The sequence below is a fragment of the Armigeres subalbatus genome, unplaced genomic scaffold, assembly GCF_024139115.2.
Source record: "Armigeres subalbatus isolate Guangzhou_Male unplaced genomic scaffold, GZ_Asu_2 Contig1402, whole genome shotgun sequence".
NCBI lineage: Eukaryota > Metazoa > Arthropoda > Insecta > Diptera > Culicidae > Armigeres > Armigeres subalbatus.
This window is the reverse complement of record NW_026942180.1, coordinates 589-1,454: the sequence shown is the minus strand read 5'-3', so window position 1 is coordinate 1,454 and position 866 is coordinate 589. Positions and strand designations below refer to the sequence as shown.

The 866-nt window shown below is 41.5% G+C and overlaps 1 protein-coding gene across 1 annotated transcript in view; it reads right to left on the bottom strand.

Moving 5' to 3' along the window:
• LOC134202754 (alanine--glyoxylate aminotransferase 2, mitochondrial-like) overlaps window positions 1–94 on the bottom strand; it is a gene marked incomplete at its 3' end in the record, with an annotated part of 635 nt that extends 541 nt beyond the window's left edge. The window contains exon 1 of the mRNA XM_062677749.1: window positions 55–94. Within this exon, the coding sequence (XP_062533733.1) occupies window positions 55–94 (40 nt within the window). The remainder of the gene's footprint in view (window positions 1–54) is intronic.
• Between the last annotated feature and the right edge of the window lie 772 nt (window positions 95–866).

Below are 866 nucleotides of genomic sequence, written 5' to 3'. Positions count from 1 at the left end.
AATACAACTGTTAGTACGCCCGTCCATCGACGAGCCCCCTTGCAATATTGCTACCATAAATGCTACCCAAAACCGTGCTACCGAGAGATGACATCGTCCGTCAACGCTGTCACAGATCTGTCATGACTGATGATAGGCAAAAATTGAAAGCTGAACGTGTATACCTAATAATAGCCGAAGCAACTGTTTTACTGCCCCAAAATTGTAATTTATTTATCCACTAAAATTTCTTAAAGTCTAATGAATTAGTTATTTAACATGTGTTTCTTGGCTTACATGCCTATTGAACTACAATAACGCCAAGGTATTGTAAAACAAATGAATTATTTAGGCCAGTCAATAACTCAACTTTCTACCAACCACACCAGAAATAAGACCTATCAATTACCTTTTTTGTTAAATATCTTGGCTGTGCATATGCACAGCATATGTTTCGAAATGGACAAATTGATATGAAATTTGCGAAAAAGAATCCACGTGTCTTGGAGGGACTCGAACCCTCAACCTCCTACTCTCTAGATAGGCGTGATAACCCCTACACAACAAGACCACTTAAAGGTCACGTTTGCGGAAAAGCCATCAGAATCCGAGTACCAACCTCCACCGCGGTTAGCTCTCTTTTTTGCAAATTGAATATCTTTCGGATGCTTGATTTGTCCAATCTCCACATGCGCTTTACTATTGTATATCCACAGCCAAGCGAGTGCACATTGTTTATTAAACGAGAGGATCGCACTCCATGCCCCCCAGTAACTGTCTGGGCGGGACGGTATAGAATGCGAATTCAATCGCACTCTGCTGTGCCAAAGGCTTGCTTGGCTAAAGCATTTGATGAGTTTGATTGCCTTTAACGTAAACGGTCGCGT